This window comes from Heliangelus exortis, chromosome 5, assembly GCF_036169615.1.
Source record: "Heliangelus exortis chromosome 5, bHelExo1.hap1, whole genome shotgun sequence".
NCBI classification, from domain to species: Eukaryota; Metazoa; Chordata; class Aves; order Apodiformes; family Trochilidae; genus Heliangelus; species Heliangelus exortis.
This window is the reverse complement of record NC_092426.1, coordinates 24820730-24846773: the sequence shown is the minus strand read 5'-3', so window position 1 is coordinate 24846773 and position 26044 is coordinate 24820730. Positions and strand designations below refer to the sequence as shown.

The following is a 26044-nucleotide window of genomic DNA, read 5'->3' as shown; positions in this document are numbered from 1 at the left end:
GTGAAACCGGGGAAGAAAAAGGCTCTGGTGGGGACGCCTCTGTTCATAGGGACCTCTGTCCTCCAGACCCCAAAGGTGAAGGTGACAGCAAGGAGGGGGCGAGCAGCCAGGGACACCTTGGGAGGAAGCAAAGCTCCCGGGCCCGGGCGGGCAGCGCGGGCAGAGGCGCAGCCCCGCATCCTCCCGACACTGACACTGCTCCCGCAGGGGACGGCAACTGCCGAACCCGCAGGCCCGCTCCCCGACCCGGGACACTTGCTAGAGCCGCGGACACGTGCGAAGCGCTCCAAACTCTGCCTGCGCGCTGAAAAGCTTCTGAATGTGAAGCAGTCCCGTGAGTGCTCCGGGACGGGATGGGAGGCACCGGGGAGATCCCGCTCCCTGCCCGGCCCCCCACGGCCCCCTGCGCCGCTCGAGTTGTCGTCTGGGACGACAATTCCCAGAATCCCTGGCGCGCGGGCTGACGCAGGCTGCTGGCGGGGCTCGGCCAATGGGAGGGCGGGGCGGGCTGCGCAGGCGGGGCGCAGGGGCCGGCGGCAGCGGCGCAGCGGCGGCGGGAAGAGCTGTCCCGGGGCTCGGTGGCGGCGGAGACGATGCCGGTCCATTCCCGGGAGAAGAAGGAGAACAACCACGATGAGATGGAGGTGGACTACGGGGAGAACGAGGGCAGCAGCTCTGAGGAGGAGGAGACCGAGAGCTCGTCCGTGTCTGAGGAGGGGGACAGCTCAGGTACGGCAGCCACCCGCGGGGCAGCGCCTCTGAGGGGAGAGCCGCCGCGCTTCTCTCCGTACCCGGCGCGCTGCCCTGGGGAGAAACCGGTCCCGCCCCCTTGGGCTCCGGCGGCTACCGGTGCCCACCCCCGCCGTGACCCCGCCCCCCCCGCCGCACCGGCCCGGCCCATCCCAGCCCGTGCTCCAGCCGGGCGGCTTCTCCTCGGGACGGCGGTCGGGGGGGGAGGGACGTGGAGGGGCGCCTGGGCACGGGAGAGCGGCGTCGGCCTGAGCCGCCGGCTCCGGGGCCGGTCGGCAACCGGTCTTGGCGGGCCCGGGCACTCCGTGTAGGTGCTGTGGGCTGTGCCCTGTGCCGCAGGGGGGGGAGGTGTTCGCTGGGGTCTTCACGCAACGGCTGGCGTACGTACATACATACAGACATACACACACACATACATACATACACACCAAATACAGGCATACACCTGTGTACGAATATAGACGGATTTTCCCGGATGCAACATAGTGAATTTCAACTGCGGGTTTTGAGGCCTGTCTCTGAAGGGGGCATTGGAAGCCCGGTTGTACCATTGGCCACTTCTGCAAAGCATTACGATGTCTGCTCTGTTGGAGTTCCCTTCCTTTTTCTATAGCTATGACTGGACTGTAGATTTTGAATATTAATAGGTAAATTCCAGCTTTAAAAGGATTACCTTTTCTATGTGCTGTTTCCATGTGTTGGAAGAAGGTTAATACCTGTTCAGACCCCTTACAAGGTCACATAGTAGGAAACGTACTGATCATCAGATGCATACACTACTGCTCTGGAATCACCAGGGCTCCATAAGTAAGTAACCTTCATAAGTAGGATCTTTGTCACCAGAAGAGCTAGGGAAACCAGTAGCAGTGTTCACTGCTAGCTGTGGTCCTAATGTAATTCTGGCAGCTTTAGTGATTCGGAGTGTCTGCTGAGATCTTGTTCCATGCCTGCACTAGCACATTGACTAGTGACACAAGTGCTTGGCTTGGCACAGTGAAAGGAGTGGGACACCACGAACTAGACAAATTAGGCAGCTGTGATAGTATATTTTTACATATGTTGGCTTGTGGTTAATTTATCTGCGTAAAAGTCATAAATGGACAGTTTATTCTTCATTTTTGGTGTAAAAGATCTGGGAGATCTTGAATGCTAAGTCCTATGGGGTTTATATGCAGACTGACAGATGCAGTTCAGGATGCTTCGGTGGTTCCATGTGGACTCAGAGTCTGCCCTTGTCTAGGCTGTGCATGGGCTGCCCAGGGCTAGGGAGCCCCACAGGTATGTATGGTGCAGAAACAGCCAAGCTGATTATACAGCCCCAGAATGAAGACTTGAGCAGTGCTAGGAAAGTGTGGGTGCCATACTATGAGGGAGTATAGTCATGCACTTAGACCTTGATTTAAGTTCATAACTCACTTGGCACCAGAGTTGATCCTCTAGTAGAGGCCTTGATTAATCCACAAATACAGGTAATCTGCCCATGAGTTATACAGAGCTTCCTATGGTGGTTTTGTTTGAGTGGTTTTTGCTGGTTTTTTCTTCTTCCCCCTTTCCCTTTTTCTCCCACACCCCTCCACACCCTTAAGGTTGCAAATTTTGCTTATTGAATCCCATTTTACAAGTTAGGATGCTGGTCCAGGACCATCCACCTGAATCAGATTTCTGGTTGCAACTGCCCTACCTCATCTTTACTCACCCTCCCTGGTATGCTGTGTTTTCCTGTCCTCTTTCTAGTCCTGTGTTTGATTCTTGGTGGGCCTATGCTAGACAGTTTGAAATAGACCCCATTAAAAAGATGGCTAGTGAAAATGTCTCAGGGAAGAGTCTGATAAGTACATGGGAGGTGCTGGGGACTATATAAATCAGTGGTTAGATAAACTGCAGCTTGATAGAAGCAAAAGTCATAAATTGTGATTTTATGAGAATATGTAAACACCTCCAGCTTAAATCAGTTAATTAGATGCCACCTACACGTTACTGTGAATTTGGGACTGCTTTGAGTGGGGCTAGACAAGAGGTCTCCTGGAGCATGGAGTTGCTTAGTTCTGGGCTGTTCCCTCATCTGAGGTAAGATCTTGTTTTTCTTGCCTGGTGCAATGCTACACAGGAGATCTCTTCAGTCAAACTGTGGACCACTTCCAGGCATGAGCTTGAAAAAATCAGTAAAATTATTATAGACATAGTGATTTTATTTGTGTCTGTATTTGCAACGGATTTGGCAAAATAAGAATGGAGAATAGCTCTGAGTAGTACTGAGGCCCCTATACCTCCAAATTAGTTGGGGTTAGTTTCAGGTTCTGTCTGAACAGAGTATGTTTGGTTAGAAGCTGCCTGAAGGACAAGTCATTGTTTCAAACCCTTATGCTCTCCCCAGACTTTGGAACACATTTGACAAGTGACTTAAATTAAGCTTTGGGTGTAATATGAAAGGAAAAGAACTTTGTGTTCACCAAAACTGCTGCAAACTGACTCAGTGTATGGTATGCTGGACCAGTCATGGGACTGGCTTCAAAGCTGTGCTGCACTGAAACTTGAGTGTGCACACAGCTTTTATACAGGTGGAGACTTAATTGATACAATTAGAGATCTGATACCAAGGAAGGCTGATCACTCTTGCAGTCATTCCATTGAAAAATAAGGCCAGAAAAATAGGCTTAAATTGTCTTGGGTAGTCTTGATGAAACTTAAACTAGGCAGCATCTTCACCTGGAAGAAAGGTGAACTTCAGTGAGAGTACCGTGGCAAGCAGCTGCAGATAATGTTGATAAAGCATATCTGGTTATGTCCTTGTTTGCACAGCTATCTATTCCGTTCCTTTCAGATGTGACTTAAAAAATTATGCTTCAGTTCTTTTATTATTGGAATTGTACATGGTCTTAAAAGTGAATACTTAATGTTGGATAAATTCACGGAGACAACATTTCTGTCTGGAACATGACTGTATTTTCTGATATATGAAGTTTCTTGAATCCTTCAGGGGAAAACAGAGTGTAAAGGAGGAATATACAAATTTATTGGGCAGTAGCTATTTGAGACACTGGGTTCTGAAGGACTGGTTGTATTGTAGCTAAATGCCATCTAGTAATGCACTTTCTTATCTCTTATTCTGACTAATCAGTATGTATAAAAAAATTATGTGACAAAGGGAGTTTGATGTAGTGGATGTAAACTTAGCTCTTTCTCTCCTCCAAATCTCTTCCTCTGATGAAGAGAGAATTGTCACTGTTAGTTCCAAATTTAAAGTTTGTTGTTTTTCAAAACTTGCCTTTACTCCAATTTGTAGTTTTGTTGATGTTTTTAAAGGAAACTTTGAAGTTTATGTGTCCTCAGAGACACTTTGGTTGATTTTCGTTGGAGGCAAATACTTTGGTTGTCTTATCCTTGTCTTGGTTTCTTTTGGAGGGAGGAAGGAGGAATTGCATTTTAAGTGAACGTTTTTTTAAAGCAATACTAGAAGCTCTCCTGATAATTTCTGTTGCATTCCATGGAAATTACATGCTTGTCTCAGTGTCTTGACAAATATAGACATACTCCATGGAAGTGTATTACTTCTCCAGACGTAAGATAATTAGCACTGCAAGAAATAAGTCTTAATTCAAATTAGTAATAATAATAAAAAAAGTATTTTGAAGGAAAGGATTTTTTTGTGAAATTGGTCATTTGCTTTACTTGTGATTAGACATTTTTTTCTTTTTTCTTTTTTTTCCTTTTGTCTGTAAATGCCTGGGAAAATGGAAGGTTTGGTTAGAAGCAGCATAAGAAGCTTGCCCTTGAGAGCTGGCACTGTTTCTTTCCTGCTGCTTTTGATGCTATGTAGTTAGCACAGGGTTTTTTAATGACCGGGATATAGAGTAGCATATTAGGAATGAATAAAAAACCCACAAATTAGACTCACCACCCCAGATGAGAATTTGGCCATTTTAAAAAGCACTTTATATAGGCCACAGGTTATTAAAAAAATCTATTTTAGACACTGTTACATTTTAAGTACTATGGGGTTTTTTAGTCTTTAAACGAGGCTGCTCTAGTTCCTGAATTGGGCACTGCTTTAATATAGTAGGAAAAGAATAACTGATTTTGAAATTGTTTGAAAATACCTTAAATACTTTGTGCAGTATGAAACTTCATGGGAAATGTGAAGTGTTGAGGCAGGAGTGGCCTATTAGCAAGCATTTATTATGAAGTGAGGAATCTTCCTCCTCCTGTTATGTAAATTTTCAACTGAAAAGCCATTGGATTTGATCCTAAAACCTTGCTTTTTCAGTACTGCATATTCCTCAATCTGTATGTTGTTTAGGGCTGTGAGAAAGAAGTTCTGTGAGTGAGGAATTAAAGATATTTTAGGACTCTGAAAATCTTCATTGTGTTATGAAATTTATTGGAGACAGAATAAAGGTGAAACAACTGAAGAATGACTTAGCATGTGAATTTCCATTCAGGATCAACGATAGGGAGAGCATAGACTTCTAGGCAGAAAGTCAAGGGCATATGAATGTATCTTGTAGCTGAAGGAAGATTGGAGTTATCTATGTGCTATTTCAATGGCTGCAAGAGGGTCAGCTGTGTTCTCAGATACCAATGCATTACAGTTTCCTTGCAACTGGAGTTTAAAACATAAGATGCAGTCCCCTTCCCCTGCAGCAGTGGGTGTTGCACTGATCCTCATCCAGGGCTCCAATTCTAAGCTGTTTTCTTTGATTTGTAGTCTCTAAACATACACAAACAATAAAATCAGTGTTAAATTAAGGAAAAGCTTCTGACTGAATTCCTCACTAAAACATACTTAGAATCAAAAGCATAGCTGAACACATTTGAAAAGTGTTTGAGAAGAAGATGGAAGAACTGTCAGTATCCCAGTGCTTATTCCTGCCTGGCTTCACACGGAGGTACCTTCAAATTTTAAGGGAGCTTTGTATTTATAGACAACTCTCTGAGTAATGTGACTGCCACATTCCTTAAGCTTAGCCAAGTTGAAAGTTGCCCAATCAGTTTTGGCTTGAGTATTATGTCAGGCAGCCAAATCAAACTTTGCACTTTAATTTGATTTTCAGCCTTTTCTGGCATTGAGGAGCTGCCCTGTTTTTAAGAACAGTATTTTAAAATAAACAAGTATCTCTTAACAACCTTATTCTCTCTTCCCCTATGCTCCGTGGTGTGCTAAGCATCCGATGTATTTTATGGAAATTCTGTCTAAGTTTGCTTACACTGCTTTCAAATACTTCAGGTTATGTCATGTTTTAAAACACTGTATGCACTGTTTTTGCTAGTACTGACTGTAATGTGACAACTGCAGTTTGTCTTTGATTTGGACTCATAGGTGCTGCTGTAGTGCAGATTAGTACTGCTCCATTGCTTGCTGGTTTTCATATCCAGGCAGAGAGGGCTGGTGTAGTTTTTAATCTTGAAACCTTGTGATAATTTCAGGAAAAAGCTATGGAAGATCTGGGTTAATCAGATCCTCTGAAGAAGCTGTGCTGGCCTTTCAGCTCAGCATCTTTGCAGGTGGCTGAATACTTTTTGAAAAACAGCAAGGATGGAGGCTTGTGTGCTGCTTTCTGTAGTTGGTGTAGGAGAGTGCATGAAGCAGCTGAACACGTGTGCTGAAAAAACAGAAAGTAAGGAAGAAGCAAAAGGCTCAGAGTTGTTTATGGTTTAGAAGAGTGAATCCAGGCTGTCTCTGCTTGGTTCAGGATCCTATTTTGCCATTCTGTCAGGAGCTAGGGTGGTTCTTGACAGAGTGATGGATGTTTCTTAGATGGATGTTTCCCTAGGAAAGCCCTTTCTCTCAAGCACTTGGCCTCTTTACACCAGGGCAGTCCCAGTTCAGCCATCCCTTCTCTCATGTCTTCTGCTGATGGTAATTGGTCAGTTCTGTCTGACCTGTGGAGCACAAACTCCTGGAGATAGAAATGCTATAAAGCAGTTTCAGGACATCTCTGACTTCTGCAAATGGCTTAACAGCTTTTTTCTTCTGGGAAGGTTGGGAAAGAGACAAGAATTTCAAAACTTACTTTTTCAGTTTTCTAGTCTAAAAACCATCAGTGGAGGTGACTGATGTGTGGTTACCTCAGATGTCTCTATGGCAAATGGCAAAATTTTTGATGAATAAATGGGTGTTAATTATATTTTACAATAATGTTCACTAGGTAAATTAAGAAAAAATCAGGAATATAAATTAAAAGGAAACCTGGAATGAGTAGAAGTTAATTACTTGTGCTGCATAAAAGCATATAAATTCAAGTTTCTGCAGAATTCTAGGCTTTGCAAATTAAAAAGCATTTCATTAGAAATACGGTGGTTTTAAATGGTCATGATGATGTACGACAGATATTTCTACATTATTATTTCAGCTTCAAAGAACTGTCCCAATCTAGCAGGAGGAAACCTGTTTTCTAACCCAACTGTTAACTACTTTTTTTTTTTTTTTTTAATGAATATTAATAAAACAAAACCTTGAATTTTATATGACAAATGTAACATTGAACTGCGCTTACTTTCCAGGAATTGTTTTTGCTTATACTAACTCAGGATACACTTGAATTTTCAGTGGTGGTTGTAACTCTTTATGCATAGTGGTGCTTTTCCTCTGGTGTGATATACAAAATTTGTTTTTTTTCTTTCATGCATTCTTAGGTACATTTGGTATTATCAGTCATGAAATCTAACCTCTTGAAATCTTACAGCGATGTCTCCTGTTTTGAGGAAGAAAAATTACTGTTCACAGACTTCGTTACTTTGTAGTTTATGTGGCAATTGATTTCTCATATACTTCTATAAGATAATAATATAGTAGATAGTATATTCATAGCTGGAATTCAGTCTTTCTTCAAATTCTTTAGAAACGTAATGTCCAGTTTATTTGTTTATATGTTACATTGTTCAAAATAAATTAACTTTTTTTATTCTTAGAAATGGATGATGAGGACTGTGAAAGAAGAAGAATGGAGTGTTTAGATGAAATGTCCAATCTTGAGAAGCAATTTACGGATCTTAAAGATCAGTAAGTATTTTAATATTTTACATGCCTCATTTCAGGATACATTTCATGAGAATGTAGTGTGCAATGGCTGTTTCTTGTCTATGTGGATGCCACCTTTGGAGAAGAATAAAGATTGGGAGTTCTGAAATTATTTGCAGACAGTTGTTCCAGAACACTTTTGCTATTTCTTTCTTCTTTTTATTCTCTGATTTTGAAGTGTTGTTGTGAAACAGTGGTGTGGGTCTGTTGCATCAAAAGTCTTAGAAGAACCAAGGAATTGTGAATTTAGGAAAAACTGTGGTTTCATTTATTTATTTATTTATTTAAGATACTTCTCATCCTTTAATATATATATGTGCAACATACCCAAACACTGTGTTTACTAAGTAAGAAATCAGGGTTGTTGGTTTTTTTTGGTTTTTGGGTTTTTTTCAGAGTATTGCAGCAAATTTTATAGTCGGTAGCAATGAAATTTTCTTGTGGTTACCACAAACCAGATACCAATTCTAAAAAAAAAAAGTAAAGACTGTTAGCTCCTATCTGCCTGTAGCTTGCCATAATACCTATTGGAGTAGTAAAGACCTGGTAAGTAGAAAAGGCAAAATTAATAGCTAGAAATTGCTAAATTGCAAAAATAACAACCAGATATATCATACTCTTAACAGTTCACAGATAAGAAGGAGTGGAATGATCACTGACTGTTGCTGGGTTTGGTGCACATAGTTGAGTGATGGAGTTGTAATCGAAGTAAAATAATGAGCAGGCTGGTGGCAGGGGAACAGGAAGCATCTCTCAAGTCGACCTTGATGTATCTGTGTACATAAACTTTGACTTGTCTAAGTCTTTACCTAACCTATGCTTTAAACAAACTAAAAGGCAGCATCTCTATCCCAAAGTGTAAGGTGGGAACAGATGACATCAGATGTGGTAACACATACCACATTGTTTGCCTTCATGCTGCAACTTTTGATTGTGGTGTGCAAGGTAAAAAATGAGAGCAGGAAGCTCTGATTATATTGTTGTTTCTACTGTAACATTACTAAAGAGATACATAATAGTTCTTTTAAAAATACTGCTTCTAAATTGTGGGTTTTTTTAATATATAACACACATTTTAAAAAAAATTTCTTTTATCTTAAGACTTTACAAAGAAAGATTAAGCCAAGTGGATGCAAAACTACAGGAGGTCATAGCCGGAAAAGCACCTGAATATTTAGAACCGTTGGCAGCTTTACAAGAAAATATGCAAATCCGAACCAAGGTGGCAGGTAGGCCTGTAAAATGAGTATTGCTGTTTCAACAGTGCAAGCTTACTATGCATTTTAAGGTAAATATTTAATTTTTTTCTTTAGAATTGTTAAAGGAGCGGTTTAAAGTTGGAAAAATTGTGTCATGGTTTTAAAGATGTAAGATATTTTTGAAGTCAAAATGAATGGGTTGCTTAGCTCTTTGCACAAGTTGCCTGATAACATCACGCTAAAATATGTCTCTTATGTTTGATTTAATGGCTGGCTGTTTTTGTTCAGTAAGCAGAAAATTACCAAATTAAAAACTTAGTTGTTAGAAGATTTGGGATTAACTCTGCACACTGGTCACTGCTAAAGTGAAGAAATATGTAGATGCTAGCTCATTAAGTGCTTGTTAGATCATCTTGAGTGATCATGGTTATCTTGCTCTTCTAATCTCTGCTTGCTCTGTTCTTCTGCTCCCATCCTCCTGTCCCATCTGGGGAAGTAGGAGAACTCTTGTCCTTAGTAGTTTTTATCTAAGCTGCATTTTAATTATTAGAACAATTTTTTTGATAGGCTTTTATATTCATAGAAGCAGTCAATAACTTCTGGGGTACAATGATAAATTCCTATGGAATGGTGGTATTACAGGAAAACAAAGTTTTGTACTTCTCTATTGTAAATTCTTTTCGTGTGATAGCTCATTCTTTAAAATGTGCTCATTCATTCAAAATGTGGGTCTTGACTAGTTCAGCAAGTCAGAAGTACAACCATTTCTCCTTCAAATATTCATACCTATACTGCTTGATATCAGGCAAAAAACAGTGATTATAAATTGATAGACCTAGATATGCCAGTCAGTCATAAATATTAAAGGAAAAAAAAAAAGCCAGCATAGCATACTGATGTAAGAGAAGTTTGTTTTGAATTCTAGATCAAAAGTGACTTCACAGCAGAAAGATGATTGACTTAATATTTTGTGGTTTGTTTTTCAGAGGAATTGCCTGTAACAGTATAGTTCCTGTTGTACTTTTTTTTTTTTTTTTTAAAGGGAAATTGTTTGGGTGAATTCTTCACTTGCTACACAGCACCAGCATGTGTGCAAACTTAACTCATCAAGATGGTAATCTGAAACAATTTTAAGTATTTTGTGTTGAATGTGTTGAATATATAAAATTTATGCTTGCTAGGTACTACATTTCAGGAACCTTTCAGATTTTTTCAGCTGTCTATTTACTAGGCACATTTTCATAAATGTGTAAGAAATGCTCCTAATACTCAGAAGCAGTATCCTTTGTATTGCAAGGTGGTTATTCTAAGAATGAAACAGAGCATTGTTAATTGGTGTGATATATTAAGGTATTACAAAGCAAGCCTTATTTCATATACTAATTTGTAAAAACTTGTTCTAGAATACAGTTTTCTTGCCATTTAAAAACACCAAACCATTATTTAAAACTCTAACTAGAATACAGAAGAGGCCATTTATTACTTAAGGGATTTGAAAACTGAGGGTATCCAGGGTAGTTAGAAAGATAGATCAGAAATATGAAACAGACATATTTTGTCAAGCCAACATGACTGCTGGTGTAATTTTGACTGGTAGGTGAAAAAAGTTGAAATAGCATTTATTTTTCCTCAGATCCTCAGAATTAAGAGGTCACTTGTTCTTATTTGTACTCTGTAAAACAGTAGCCACTCTAAGTGCCTAGTATGTCTGTACATTCCAGTATGTGCATATTTTGGGCTTTGGAGGCAGTCTTTTCTATCTTCTCCCTAGTGACTAGTGATAGGACAAGAGGAAACTGGTTCAAGTTGTTCCATGGGAGTTTTAGGTTGGATAGTAGGAAAAACTTCTTCATGGAAAGAGTGGTGAAATATTTGAACAGGCTGCCCAGGGAGGTGGTGGAGTCGCTGTCCCTGGAGGTGTTAAAAAATTAGGTAGACATGGTGCTTCAGGAGATGGTTTAATGGTTATGATGGTGTAGGGCTGATGGACTTGATCTTTAAGGTCTTTTACAGCCTTGATGATTCTATGATTCTACCTCCCGTGATTCTGAAGGTAATTCTGAAATTGGTTATTAGCTAAAGAAAGTAACATTGCTGTAATTTGTCTGATTACAGGAATCTATAGAGAGCTTTGTCTGGAATCCGTGAAGAACAAATATGAATGTGAAATTCAAGCCTCTCGACAGCACTGTGAGGTTGTGCCAGCTATTTGATATTGATAGCTAATCTCATCTAACTTTACTGTTTATCATGCTTTTCAAGTTCTGTTTTGTTATTGCTGTTATTTGCTATTTGAATGCAATTACCTTGTAATATTTAAGCCCATGAAAGAATTATTCAAAGCATTAAAATTAGCTTTATGTTAGTTTGGCTCTGCATCTAAGTGTAGCTAGGGTTTCTTATTTTTCATTGGCAGGTTCTTAATAATAGATTTGCACATTATTTTTTTACCTTTGTTATAAAAAGATTACCTAGAACAGTAACTAAAATGTTACTGTTACTAATGTTACTAATTTTAACAAAAAGCACCATACATTTCAATAACAATAATAATAGCAATACTGTTGTCTTTTAAAAGGTCAAGCTAGCTAACTTTTTGAAGCCAGTACTTTAAAAGTGTTTCTCACAGCTTTAAGGTAGACTATTTTGCTTTCACATCTAGATTATTTTATGTGCTCAATAACTTTTTTTGTTTGGTGGGAAGTTATTTTTCAGATCTGTGAAAACAGAAAATTATAAATACTGTTGTAGTAGATTACAATTCTCCACTAACGACTGGAAGTTTATTAATAATGGAAACAGCTTAGTAAAAAGTTTTCCTTGAAAACATTAACATTTCTGATTTATAGGGAAAGATGGCATAGATGTCACTATTTTACAGTTACTGATTGTGAATAAATCATTGCTATTCAAAAAGAAAATACTGTGTTTGTGTCACAAGACAAAAAGTTTTTCTGGAGATACAGCTCCATGCTTTTATATACTTAGTTATTTTTGGTACTGATATTTGATAACTGTATTTACACTTATGCCAAGTGAGCATGCGTTCTTTAAGGATCTAGGATCTCAAGCTAAGAAAGTGGAGAGAGGGAAATACATGCTTATATGCATTTGGAAAATTTTAAAACTAAATCTGCTCTTAAATTCCTTCTGCTGTTGCTTTAAACTTTCATATATTTTTAGGTGATTTTAGGTAAAAGTGTAAATTTCTTGCTTTTTTAGAGTGAAAAACTTCTGCTGTATGATACTGTACAAAGTGAACTAGAAGAGAAGATTAGAAGACTTGAAGAAGACAGACATAGCATTGACATTACCTCAGGTGGATGGAAATTCAAAGTTGTTGGCATTTTTATTTGTTTGGTTTTGGTTTGATTTGGTTTGTGTTTTTTTAACCTTCTGGTAGCTACTGTTAGTTGACTGTACTCATAATATTGTTGTCTGGTGAGTTGTCAGGTTATCCAGTAGGGTGCTATTCAGCTATAGAGTTTGGACAGGGGTTTTAATTTAATCTTAAACCAAATTGTGGTCTAGTAGTTGTCAGCATCCTGTTTGTGTTTTGAGAGGATTAATCTAGGACTACATAATCATGTAATACTTTCATTCTGTTCTGAAACAGCGTCTCACAAAAAAATGTTCTATTTTGCATTTTCTACAATGTTTTCCACTGTAAAAAGAGGTAAATGTGTAGATGTTTCTGATTCATAGCATGTTCTTATGTCTTTTCAGAATTGTGGAATGATGAGCTACAGTCCAGGAAGAAAAGGAAGGATCCATTTAGTCCAGACAAGAAGAAACCTGTTGTTGTATCAGATATCCTTTTACTGAAATCATTGCTCTTTCTACTGCTCTACAGCTGGCCTTATTACATGTGTCATTAGGAACAAGTTGAAGTGACACTGCATTCTCAAAATCAATTTGGCATGGCAGATGTTATTCCAATTCAGAGTAGAGAAGCCATATTGACATATCCCATTATGAAAACTGGAATTAAGATTTTCTTTTCTAACTACTAGTATCATAAAGAGAATATTTCTAAAAGTTGATTTTTCTAAAGCAGAAGAAAGTTAGGCTGTAAAGTATATTATGTCTGTAAAGTATAACCTGACTTACATAACTTCTGCTGCTGTATTACTTAACAATTACATAAACTTCAGAGCCCTCTTTGACTGAAAGTTTAAAATTCTGAGAATTGTGGTGGTTGGTGGTGAGGGATTTCTGCTCTTGGGGTTCCTGTTGACAAGCATGCAGTGCAGCTGAAACTTTTAAAGGTATAGCTTCTAAGAGACATGATCATCTTTCTCCAGAGAAAGGAGACACCTTTGCAAACTGTCTCTCTCCTCCCACTCCCAGCCTAACATTTTTATAGAATAGAGATGTGATGGCTTAGAATGCTGGAATCATGGAGACTACCTAAAGGAGACCAACTTCTCAGTATTGGTATTATATGGTATAAAGTCCCTGGTATAAAGGTCATTGCTAGACTGCTGCTACTTTCAAAAGGTTTTGTAACATTAGGAGAAATGGGAATGAAGAATTTTCAGGAAAAAATGTCATCACTGGGACACTCTGCTTCAGTATGGTTGATTTACTGAAACACATCCCAGATGGTTTGTTTGTCCTAAATGTTTCAGTAGGATGTGTCATAAATCCAGTTTACAAGAGATGTATTTTGACTAGTCCTTAAAAGCCAAGTGGTATTAATCGAAGCAGGTACAAGTAGCTTTGTTAGTTTCCTAACTCCTCTTAGCAAATTCAGTGCTAGCTCATGTGAAAGTATTTTCTTTTGTTCTCAGTCATCCTTGTCTTCAGGATATCCATTTAAGTAGCATGACATGCTATGAATTATTTACTACCTTGCCATTTTAGAATGCATTCCAAACAGAAAATATTAACGTTGGATTAGGTCTATAACCCCAGCCTCTTCAGGCAACTAATAAGGCTGAAGGTCCTTTCATTTGTAAAGTAAATTAATTTGTTCTTTTTGTTTTGTCTTCAAGGTTTGTGAACCTGCATGTATGTGCTGGTCTGCTGAAATTTTATGTGGCTTTTGATTTGTAATTCTTTACTATTTAGAGGAAAACAAATTTGAAAATGGCTAAAGTTTCTTAAAATTTCCAGTGGAATGTAAAAGTTAAGGGTCTTGTATCCCATTTTAGGAGATATAGTTTTAAACACCATAGTGCCTATTTCTAAACTTGTTTTTCAGAGATGAAATGGGGGGAAACAAAATAAACTGAGGATTGTTGTGATGGAACAGCTGTGCTATAGCTGTTTTGAAGTTCAAATATTGTTCTAATACACATTTTAAATTTACAGTCAATAGTTCAAAGGCTTTGCCTTTCTACTCCCTGGTTCTTTGGATATTTGATGTTCAGACATGTGGGGGTGTCTACACTTTTCTCTCAAAGAAATATGTAGAATGCCATAAAAATGATGATTTTATTAAAGCAGATACTGGTGTAGATGCTGATATATATTGCAGTGTTATATTGAAACTGCAATGATTTTTAATTGTGATTTTTAGTGTTGCAAATAGAATTATTTTTGAAACTTTTAGGGATGGAATGGTTTTATCACAATTTTTATTCCTATCCTAATTTTGAGTTCCAGTAGTCTGAATATCTTCATACTATTACTTATAATAATTTTTAAAGTGTACTTCTAGGTTGTATAATTCAAAGATGTTTTCTTTGTGTGAAAGTTGGCAGAACAGAGGTATTAATATATTTGTACATGCATTAGATTATTTTAAAATAAGAGAGTTTTCCCTAACTTTTTCACGTCCCTATATAGTTTATATGTTACAAGACCTAGATATACTTGAAGACTGGACAACAATAAGAAAGGTAAGATAAAAGCATGAATGCCAGTGGTTGTGTGTTTTGTTTGTGTCCTTTTGCCTCTTACTCCATGATGAAAACATGAAACAGATTTGTATTTCTTCAGTGTTCAGCTAATCATTCCAGTTCCTGCAATGCCATTGCTACATTTTGTGATTGAACCCAAATCATGCAAAGGGCTCCATAGGGTGGTGGAAGAGATGATTTCTGAAATAGTTAGTCTGTAATTTTCCATGAGAAAGTGAGCCTAAAGCCTGTGTTAAGAGGATCTGTTTTCATAGAATCATAGAATGTGTTCAGTTGGAAGGGACCTTTAAAGATCATCTAGTCCAACCCTCCTGAAGTGAGCAGGGACATCTTATGTCAGGTTGCTCAGAGTCCTCTAAAGCCAGACCTTGAATGTCTCCAGGGATGGGGACTCCATCACCTCTCTGGACAATGCATTTCAGTGTTCCAGTGTTTCATCACTCTCAGATTTCTTACGAAGATTTTATGAAGATTATTTTATAAACAGAAATGCATGCTTTTCCCAAATTATAAGAGAATCAGAGTTTACAAGAAGAGAAATTTATGTGACTGATTAATATATTTGAAACAATAAATCCAACTTCTTAGTGCAGAGTGGCTTTTTCAGATCTTTTCATACTGTTAAACACTGTAATGAAATGCTTGTACCATGTCTTGTACCTGCAGTCAGAAAATTTCCCTTAGTATCCTAGTGCTTGCTAGCTTTTGGCATAGCTAACTATTTATGTACATTCAAAAACTTGCTGGGAAGTGGCTTTGAGTCAGTTTTTATCCTGATTTATACTTGTATGTATTTTCTAACCAAGAAGTAAAATGTGATGCCTATGTGAAAGCTTGTCTGAATTTTCCAATTGCACCAGAGGAACAGACACAAAATAGCTTTCCTTCAGTTTCTTTCCTGTAGCATAACATGATTTCAAATAATAGCAACAAACCCAGAATCTACTGGGGATCTTTCCTTTACTGGAAGTAATCTAGAAAAACAAAAGGCAAACAAACAACAACAAATCTGCCTTAATACTTACGTGTGATCTTGAGTTTGCGTGAGAGAAAAATTGTGAGCTCTTAACATATAAAGAGTAGGTTTTTCATACAACATTTTGTTTTTCAGAATGAATTTATGTCACTCTGTATTTTCTTGACAGAACTATACAACAGCAATTTTGAGGGTTTAATTTAGGAAGTATCCTGAGTTGTCTGAAATCAGAACTTAGTAAAGGAGGTGATTTTTTTTTTTTTTTAATATCTTTGAAACGCTGTTGTATTTAGTTACCGAGTCGCCATTGAACACACTTTTATTTTAAGATTTTTTCTGATTGTGGTTTTTACACATAAAAGGAAGTATGCTGAGCTACACTGTGCATACTTTAAAATTAAGAGCTGGCAGTTAAGAAAGATTATGCTATTATGCTTGCTGACTAACTTCATTTTCTTTTGTGTTTCAAGGCAATGGCTACATTGGGGCCACACAGAGTAAAGCCAGAACGTAAGTAAACATTGTCTGCTTTCAGAAGACAGACCTTACTGTGTGCAGCAATGCAAACTGCATCTAGGCAGATTGTGTTTATTTTAGTCCTATTCTATTAATTTAGTATAGTGATGGAGGATGGAGCGAGGCAGCTGTAATATATGGCTTTTGTCTTTCATGGGTGCTGATACTTGTAGCTTGATTGCTGATGATTGTGCTGAGTTCTAGAAAATTATCACTAAAAATTTAGGTTTTTGAAAGTGAGTTACACCATTTAATATTAGTAAATTATGCTGATGTTTACACAAGATGAGGCAGGAAACAGAGCACCTGGATCTTAGGGGTGCATTCTAAAGAATGCTCACATTCACTGCAAGTTACAACCTTGAGAAAGTAGAGCTATGGAAAAGGAGTGGTGACTTATTTGGCACTGAGGTAAGAAGCACATTAATGCTAGGTGAAATGAGATGCTTGGAGGTGGCAAGTAAGGAGAAAAAGGGAGAGGAGGAAAACAAATGGTGTATATCTTTAGTGATGTATTACTATTTGCATGTTGTGGTAACGGGATGGTGAAGAGATTTCAAGTTCTGTTATTTGAAGTCTTCTCTACTCAATTTGCAAAATTCCTATAACAGATATGAAGGTTATGGGGAAGATAGCTCCTATGTGAAAATGGAAATACAACTTTTAATTTATCTGATTGAAAATAAAGGTATCTTGATTCCAGTTTTCTTGCAATTATTAAGAGATTACTTTTAATAATGAAAAAAAGTGTGATCTGTGTAAATAATTTCATTAAAGTGTGTTTGAACACCTAACTGACTTCACCAAGTCAATATTAAATTACTTTTATTGATCATTTTAGCACCTGTCAAATTAGAAAAGCATCTACATAGTGCTAGATCTGAAGAAGGAAGACTCTATTATGATGGAGAGTGGTATGGACGTGGACAGACGATATGTATTGATAAGAAGGATGAATGTCCTACAAGGTAACGTTTACACAGTTTATTCAGCCTCTCTACATTCATGTTAAACAGTAGATAGGATGATGGTATTGAAGAATAAGGCTTATTTTGAAATACAGCCAGCTCAGTAACATTTAGTTACTTCACCTTGGAAGAAAGGCATTATCAAAGCATGTTGAGTATTGAACTTATGAGAGAGGCTGGTAAAGGTTGGACTTCACTGAAAGTAACAAGATGTTTGTCAAGTTGGGGTCTCATTAACAATGTTAGCTCTTACTAGTTTCTGAAAAACCTCTCAGTAAAGTTGAGTATCTTGGTACTATGTTACATTGAGAATTTGAGCTGTTGACCCACCAAAAATACTTAATTATGGAAAAATACTTTATGCCATTAAATAAAAGCATTTTTTCAATTTATTAATGCTCTGAGAGAAGAGTTGGAACCCTTTTAAGAGTATTTCTCTCTTAACACAGGTTCTACCTGGGAATGGTCTAAATATTACAATGCAAATTGGGTTGAATGTTTTAAGATATCTGGATTTATTTTTTCTGTATGGATAATAGACACATTCTGTGGATAAACCATAAAGCTGTAGAATGGTTTGGGTTGGAAGGGACCTTAAAGATTACCCAGTTCCAACCTCTCTGCATGGGAAGGACACCTCCCACTAGATGAGGTTGCTCAAAGCCCCATCCAGCCTGGTCTTGAATGCTTCCAGGGATGGGGCATACACAGCTTCCCTGGGCAACCTGTTCCAGTGTCTCACCCCCTTCACACTGAAGATTTTCTGCCTAATATCTAACTTAAATCTACCCTCTTCCAGCTTAAAACCACTACCCCTTGTCCTGTTCATACATGCCCTTGTAAAAAGTCCCTCCCCAGGTTTCTTGTAGGCCCCCTTCAGTTACTGGAAGGCTGCTCTAAGGTCTCCCATTAAATTCTGAAAAGGTTGGTGTATTTAAAATGAAGTATATCTCTTAATGATGGGGCAAATCAGTCTAAGTTGATTAAATATGCACAGCTACTCAGGAAAGTCAGCTTCATAAAGCATGTGTAAAACTGACTGTTTCAGTTCTTCCCTGTGTGTGGTGAAGGGGAGCAGTTTTTGGTGACTTTAATGGTGAAACAGGCTGAAACAGGAAGATTTTATAGTAAACTATAAATTCTTTCTGAAATATAAAAAATTCTGAATTAGTTTTGCAGGACATGGCAGTTATATTGGGAAAAAAATTTTTCAAATCTTAGTATACAGTGTCTGACAAAAGCCAAAAGCTAATGCTTAGCAGGGCAAGCATACAGTAGAAGTTGCCCATCTTCTCAAGATTTCAGCATCTTTTAAGGCTGTAGAGTTTCTTGGAGGGAGCTTTGTCACGCAGTATCTCCTTATCTTTCTTCCATTCAATGCTTTAATTCCTAGTTTTGAGCCATTTTTGTCATCAGTTTCTACTTGGTTTAGTTGTTTTGGTTTTGTCTTGGGGATTTTTTTTTTTTTTCCTACTGGGCATGGAGGGGAGGTTGTGTTCACTGTTTGTATTAAGGTTTACCACAAGGAGTTTAAAAGCATAGCTCATGTAAGAATGAGTAAATTAAGCTCTGACTGTATTTCTTACGGTCTTGGTATAATGACTAACAGCTGAATACTTTATCTACATTAAATCTTGGGCTTCAATCTGTTAACTTTTTTCCAAATCCTGTGTATTCAAAAGTAGTTTCTGACAACGTTTTCCAGCAGATCTGGAAAATCACGGATAATCTGTTGTTGCTTCTATGAGTGACTATTTTTTTCTTAAAAACAATTATAATATTTGTACATGTTTAGAGTTTTCTCATAGGGGAAGAAAATGGATGGCTGAAAAACTAACTACTTTCACTAAAGACACATGCCAAAGAATTTGGTTAAAACTTCTTGCAATGGAGCCAGTATCTTTTAGGTGTAGCATTTACAACTAATGCATATTTTCATTGTATTTATGAAAGCAGTTTTGAGGTTATTTCTTAGCTTACAAGGTTTCTAAATTCTTCTTGTTTCTCTAACTCTTCTTCCCTCATTCTCTGTAGTGCCATAATTACAACAATTAACCATGATGAAGTTTGGTTTAAAAGACCGGATGGAAGCAAGTCCAAGCTGTATATTTCTCAGCTACAGAAAGGAAAATACTCAATAAAGCATAACCACAACTGACCCTTGCTAACCATATATGAAACAAGTGGTATTGCCATGCTTGATGTGCCATGGGGTGAAATTTGTATTTAATAGTGTTTTGTATTCTGTATAAATTTACAGCAGTACCTGATGTGTATTTGTAGTGTGCCGTATGTAAACTTCATCTGGATGGCCTTCCAGAATCTGAGGATGTTAAATCATGTTGACTAGACATTTTACCTCTAAATTTGGTCCAGTGCCTAGGATATGAAGTATGCTCTTCAAGTGTGATGGCTCTGAACTTCTCATGTTTGTAAAATAAAAAATTAAAGTAATTTTAAAAAGATTTTTTTCCCATTAGTGACCAGTTGGTGTGATAAAAATGATAACTATAGTTAACAGCAACTCAGTTTGTTTTCAGTGAACGTGTCATGCTTCTCTTGTGGATGTAAATTTAGCCTGTTCAGCTGTTGCTTTTAAATAGTTATTCTATTTATCCAAAGTGGACCGGTTTATTAGAATTACTGCCCTCAACAGCTCTGCTGGTACTAACTGTGCTCTGTCTTGTAAGGTTTACTATATTGCTTGTAATGAGACAAGGTGAATATTTTGAGCTACACTTTTTGAGGAGCACTTCTCTGATTTAGGACCCTATTCTGTAGTAAACAAATAGTTGGCAATTTTGTTTTTTCATCTTCCCCATATTTAGGGGAAGAATATTGCTTCCCCAGCAAAATTTAGGCATAAAGTAGGCCATGTTGCTCCATGTTACACGTAGCCACAAAGAACAACTGCAGGGATTGTTATGTAAATACTGTTGCATGCTCTGTTTGTTGGTCCACAGTTTTATGATATACTATGAATCTTTTTTTTTCGAAAGGAAAATATTTCCCCAGAAATCTCATATCTGGAAAATTGTACACTGACTTTTTCACCAAATACCATTTTACAAATTTCTGAATCTTACTTCATCTGATCGTACACTAGAATTACTTCATGCAGCTTAGAAAGCTGAATTTCTCTTAAATCTTACTGTTTAAGCCACGGAGAAATGTCCTAAATCCTTGTTGTTACTGTGATGTGCTTGGAGCATCTAGAGTTGTGGATGGTATTGCTGAAGAATTATTAATGCGTTGGTTATGTGCACTTTAATCTCCAGTTACGATGATTCTTCTTGGAGAAAGAAAGCATCCACTTGCTTTAAATGAACACAGCAAATAAGTATTTTTATTGTAGCATATAAATGTTTTATTCCTATATTAATTGTCTCTTCTAGTGCAGGGTGGTAACTACTTTTCCAAATGCCAAATGAGTTTCTGCTGAGTGATGCTTTTCTACAATTGTATGACATTATTAATCAAAATGTACATAAAGTATCAATTGACATGTTGGCTTTTAAAAATATGAACTGTATGTATACAGTTTTGTTTGATAAACTTTTTGTAATAAAATATTTGTATTTTTTAACTTAGTATATGAATAAATGATCTGTGTTAGTGAACATCTTTTATGTTGTTTTGATCTTTGGTTTTCTAGTCTTGTTGGAATTGCTGACAAACCAAGTGCTAAAGGGAAATCTTAATGTTTTCAGAAGGCCTAGATTTGTTTAAAGGCCTTTGGCTTGCACTTTTTTTCTTCTGACTTCTGGGAGTTTACATGTATAGATATTGTTTGGTTTTATTTTATTTTTTCTTTAATATCTTACGTAAGCACTGTTCTGCACTGTTTCTGCATCAAATTTAAGCACTGCAAAGAACCTCTGAGCTATTGATGTGCTTTAAATCATTGTATTTAGGGCATGCTGGGCACCCTAATCTATTTACCCCTTTCCTCTTCTGTGTTCTGCACTTTTCTAGCTGCAACAAATTATTTCTAAAGCTGTTTCTAACCTGATATTGGGTGCAGAACTTTGCTTTGTACAGTCCTGCAGATTGGACTGACTCATGGTGAGTGTGGCTTCTTTATTACAAACAAACAAACAAACAATTAATGTCAGCATGACTGGTAAGAAGCACAGCACTATGGGTCAGTGATCAGGCAAGTGGGATCTAAGTGTTCCATTGCTGGAAGTCCAGAAAACTGAGTTTTGCAATTCCTCTTCACATATAATCATGAAATGGTTTGGGTTGGAAGTGACCTCTAAAGGTCATCAAGTCTGACCCCCTGCAGTAAGCAGGGACACCCTCAACTAGATCAGGTTGCTCAGAGCCCTGCCAAGCCTCACCTTGAATATCTCCAGGGATGGGGCCTCAGCTACCTCCCTGGGTAACCTGTTCCATGTCCATACCATGACTACCCGCATGGTGAAGAACTTGTTCCTAATATCCAGTCTAAATCTGCTCTTCTCTAATTTAAAACCATTTGCCCTCATCCTATCACTACAGCCTTTGCAAACATTTCCTCTCCAGCCTTCTTGTAGATCCCCTTCATGTACTGGAAGGTCTCTATTAGGTGTCCCTGGAGCTTTCTTGTCTCCAGGCTGAACACGCCCAGCTCCCTCAGCTGCTCTTCGTAGGACAGTGTTCCAGCCCCCTGATCGTTTTTGTGGCCCTAATCACTTCTGTGTATGCAACTGGAAAGGCATGAGGTTGGTTTTGTTTTGCTTTGTGCTTGGTTAATTGCTTCATGCCTAGACCAATCATATTTGCTATATGTTATATGGTTTTTTAATATTTGAATTGTTAATGGTTTGCTCGCCCCATCATAAAATGTAAGAGGTGTCTTCAGCAGATTTTAGTCCTTTGAAGAACAGATTCTGTTAGCTTGTTGCCCATCTGTTTTATCTTTTAAAGTGCTACAATAAAGCTTTTCAAGCCTCCATAGCGTTTTAACCTACAACTAAGATTAAGATCTGTAAAGTGCTGAAAGGAAAAAGATGTTTGCCTTACCATTTATGCCTTGAGATACATGTGAAAAGGGAAGTAAATTAAGAGTAACAGGCAGGCATTGAGTGACAAAAATAACTGTACATGTATAGAAAAGGCTTCTATATCAGTAGCTGTGTTTCAGAGGAGATGCAATTTGTTTTTTGCCAATCACACAGAACAACCTAATCTGTTCATCATTCCCATAATGAAGTATATTTAGTTGCTGTTAATTTTATCTGACAACACTTAATGCATAAGTGTCATGTGGAATTTAGCTTAGGTATCTGGTAAAAAGCATCTCTTAAAAGGCATCAACTTACCAAATACACTTGGATTTTGGCACTTTGTTGCACTGAATTGTTTTGGTTTTTTTTTTTAATTGTAACATCTCGCTACTTGTAGTCCACAGAACAGCATCTTTTTATTCTGAAGCCAAGGCTTGCATAACTAAATTTCCACCCCTATCAAGTAGTGAGCAATGATTGAGTACAAAAATCTTCACTTTTTTTTGGACAGAAATAAGAAGTAGGGAGAAAACGTGTTCAATAGACCTTGCATTTAAATAGCTAAAATCTTCAGTGCTTTTTATCTATATCGGGGTTGTCAGAGCCTTTCAGTGTTCCCTGTAGGTAGCTGAACAGCACAACTGTTTCTGCATATGAGAGCCCTGTGCAAACACCTTTATCCATGTGGCCAGGTAAGCTTGGAAGTTTTTTTACAAGGCTTTTGGTCAGAGGCATGGTTACCATTGGACTTTAGACCAAGTAGCCAGTATTTTCCTTTGGATACCTCAGGAGTCTCATAGTCAGGATGCTGAGGGTGCTGGGGATAGCAGGGTGACTGCCAGATGTCTGGAGGTACTTTGGTGTTTCTGCAGTGGATGGTGTAGGTCAGCTGCATGGTACATCTGCAATAAATCAGCATGGGATTTGCAGTCAACGATTTAATCAAAAGCATAGCATGTATTCAGTAAGCCTGATATTTCCTGTAAATGGCAGCCTAACTCTACTTGCATGGCATTGTATGTGCTTTTGTTTCTGTGGAAAATCTGGCCTTGATGGAACAGATGTGACTTTCAACATTAAAGACTTTTTTTTTTTTTTTTTTTTTTTTTTTCTGAATCTGTCAAACTGGAAGACCAAAAAGTGCTGAGCTGACTCCTTTTTCTAGAAATAAAACTTTGCCAGTCTGTGTTTGAAGAATTTGAATGCTGAAAGTGAGCTGAGAGTTTTGCTAGCAGGCAGAGGACCTGGAGTTATGTTCAGTGCTGAATGCAATGTTGAATAAATTCCAGCTCTAGAATAAAAATTGGAGGGTTAAATGGAAGGCTAAAATGGAATAAATGAAGTGATGAAATGTATGTCAAATACCAGTATTTGAAAAAAAATTTTAAGATGACTGGCTTAGCCTTGGTACCCCAGGCCCTCACAAAGGCAAATTCTGATAGGAAAAATAATGTATGATAATGTATGATTTTGTAAGGATTGTTTCACAGTGGCAAAATCCTCAAAAAAAAAAAAAAAAAAAAAAAAAACTTTGTAGGCAAACTATATTTAGGATCTTGAAGCTTTCGAAGTGTAAATATTTCTCATCTGGTATGGTTTGTATGTATGAAAGAATATAAATGTATGGGACTCAGGTCACTTAGTAAAGCAATAATCTCCAAATTCTCCTAAGCCTGTTTTCAGATGTTTTAATTAAGATCTGAGTTGCTAAATTTTTAAAAGATCTGGGCTGTGTTTTTGAAGATAGTAATTTATTTGAACCAGAAGCCAGTGTTTACGAGGTAGTTAGCAGCAATGGAACTTACCCTTTTTTTCTACTTTTATCATGTCTCTTCGATAGTAAAATTTTCAGGCATCCCCATTGTCTCTATGAATAGAAGCAAGTTGGAATAGGTCAACACAAAAGAAAATAAGCTGCATTATTTCTTTGAACTGGGTAACATTTGTGGCTCCTCCTTTTCCTATAAGTAAAACCAGTCTGAATCAGTGGGCATGAGCAGGAGTATGAAATCTGCCTTCCCTCTATGGGTATGGGATGTGTGGTGGGGGTACCCTTGCTCCTGTGCTCTGCAGACCTATGCTGCTTGAAAGCCTGCAGGTGGCAGTAAATTTATACTGAAGTTACTTAGCAGTAGTTACAGAATTTTCCGTCTGGATTCTGTTAGGTTTTTTTTCGCTCGGTTTCTTTTAGTTGTTAGCAGTACTACAACTGGTTTTAATCCTCATGCATACTATTTAAGGGGTATTTGGAAAGAACAGATAGTACCCAGAGTTCTAAAGAAGGATTATCTTCTGTGACTGTATCGTGAAAGAAAATTTCTGTGTAAAGACTTAGGAAGGAGCAGGAATGGAGGAGATGCTTTCTAGTTGCTATAGAAACAAAATATGTAAAAAAAAAAAAAAAAGGAAAAAAAGAAAAAGAAAAAAAGAATATATTACAGCTTTTACACTGATGAAAGAACTTAGGAAAGGCTGTGGACAACTAATGAGTGTTTAATGCTGCAACACCAATCCGAGAAATAATCAGAGGGCTCAGATTTATTTTTCTAATGCAGATTTCTCCTACTGCATTTTTTGTGCTTTTGATTAACTGAAACCAAACCTGTTTTGTTTCCTAAGGTGAATTAGAAAAATGCGTGTCAAAAGGGCTTTAATTAAACCGCAGAGTTAAGTGCCGCAGATTTAGGATGGATTTCAAATGTGCCAGCAGTTAGTGCCAGCTGCCAGAAGAGGGCACCTTGAGGTGGCTCATGAAATGCTGTTGACTTAAAGTTGAACTCCAGTTCTCAGAATTTTCTTTTTCTTTTTTGTATCATCAGATTTCACTTTTTAAGGTTCAGCTTAACTCGGAAGGTGACTTCATTCTGCTGTTTGTAAATGTAGTAGGAACATTTCTGTGGAAGGATCTCTTATTTAGCATGTATCTAGATGTGTGGCCACTGGAGGTAGATGGCAATTGGATGGAAATTTCTATTTACACTCCTCTCGTCTCCCTCACCCCCATAAATATGTATATATTTATGTAGAGAGAATGATGGTATGATTCTTATCTTTATTATTCAGAGTGAAGGAAAGGAAAGAAGACTAAAAGAAATCCTGCACTGAAGATCACTGTGATTTCAAGTTCAGGTGACTGACAAAACCTGTCTAAAATATCAGAATCTAGGAAGAAAATGTTTACCTTGGAAATACTTTGTGTGGTACATCTGCACTTTCTTGCCAGGCTTCTATGTGAAATGAATATGTTTTATCCTTTCTTACACTCCTTATGAGTTCATTGTCTGCCTTGATTTTGTGCATCTGTTCCAGAGACAGCTCTGCTGCAAGGGTCAAGTGTGTCCTGTATACTTGCTCACTCAAGACCAAAAGGGAAACAGCCAAAAAAAGGAGAGAGAATCTCAGATGTATTTTTCTCAAATATGGTTATCAGGCAATGTATTTGTTACCACTAGAGATTTTGTATTACCTCACAATAATGCAAAATAGTTACAATTTACTTCTCTGAAATTAAGAACATGCTCCTATGTTATGCTCCAATGGTATGTGTTCAGGATCTGTAAAATACCAGAATCCTAATTTTCTGTGGTTGGCACTACACAGTTGTTCTTATACTTACTTATGTTATTACAAATTACCCTTTAAACCATTTACTTCCTAAAGCCTGAGACCATTATCTGTTTTCTTTATACCTGATTTTCTTTTAATTTCTAACCTTTCTTCTCTTGGTAAAATGCTCATAAAAATACTTCCTCTTAAGTT

The 26044-nt window shown here is 37.8% G+C and overlaps 1 protein-coding gene across 1 annotated transcript; it reads left to right on the top strand.

Moving 5' to 3' along the window:
- Window positions 1-507: 507 nt before the first annotated feature.
- Window positions 508-20914, top strand: BRMS1L (BRMS1 like transcriptional repressor). Its single transcript, XM_071746113.1, has 10 exons — window positions 508-729; window positions 7660-7750; window positions 8870-8997; window positions 11083-11162; window positions 12190-12286; window positions 12694-12777; window positions 14749-14813; window positions 16281-16320; window positions 17168-17294; window positions 19329-20914. Exons 1-10 carry the CDS (start codon window positions 594-596, stop codon window positions 19450-19452), a joined length of 972 nt encoding a protein of 323 aa, XP_071602214.1. The 5' UTR covers window positions 508-593; the 3' UTR covers window positions 19453-20914.
- Window positions 20915-26044: the final 5130 nt, after the last annotated feature.